This window comes from Gavialis gangeticus, unplaced genomic scaffold (assembly GCF_001723915.1).
Source record: "Gavialis gangeticus isolate Ggan-Ray unplaced genomic scaffold, GavGan_comp1, whole genome shotgun sequence".
NCBI lineage: Eukaryota > Metazoa > Chordata > Crocodylia > Gavialidae > Gavialis > Gavialis gangeticus.
The window spans coordinates 38,476,577-38,477,002 of NW_017729004.1; the positions used below are offsets into that span (position 1 = coordinate 38,476,577).

The window sequence follows — 426 nt, forward strand, 5'->3', positions numbered from 1 at the left end:
CCTCGGGCCGGACCCCGCCGGGCGCTCAGCCGGCACGGCGCGGGCTGCAGGCTCGGCACGACTGGCACGGCGGCAGCAGGAGGAAATCTCGGCGGTCCGTTACCTGTTTTAATGGCATATTTCAGCGTCGTTCTGCAGTTCAACAAAATCTCTTCCAAGGTCTGCGGCTGATCCGCCAGCTCCCAGTTGTATTCCTGGAGCAGCTCGTTTGGGTAATGGAAATCAATCACTTTGGTTGATCGGTCAAAACTTTTCGCCACGTACTGAAGCAAAATGTCCACGACGTCTTGCAGGAAAGACATGGTCGCCACCTCCCCGTGGCAGGCGGGCAGGAGATCTGGAGGCGGAAGAGAGAAACGTCAGCGGCGGCGCCGGGTGGGAGCGGGCCCGGGCCCGGCCCGGGCGGGAGCTCCGGCAGCCGCGGCG

The 426-nt window shown here is 63.4% G+C and overlaps 1 protein-coding gene across 1 annotated transcript in view; it reads right to left on the reverse strand.

Annotated features, from left to right (window-relative positions):
- The window catches only part of LOC109291312 (glutamate decarboxylase 2), a 65,562-nt gene extending 65,186 nt beyond the window's left edge, over positions 1 to 376 (reverse strand). Inside the window, exon 1 of the mRNA XM_019508271.1 lies at positions 104 to 376. Coding sequence (XP_019363816.1) covers positions 104 to 302 — 199 coding nt within the window. The 5' untranslated portion in view covers positions 303 to 376. The remainder of the gene's footprint in view (positions 1 to 103) is intronic.
- Positions 377 to 426: the final 50 nt, after the last annotated feature.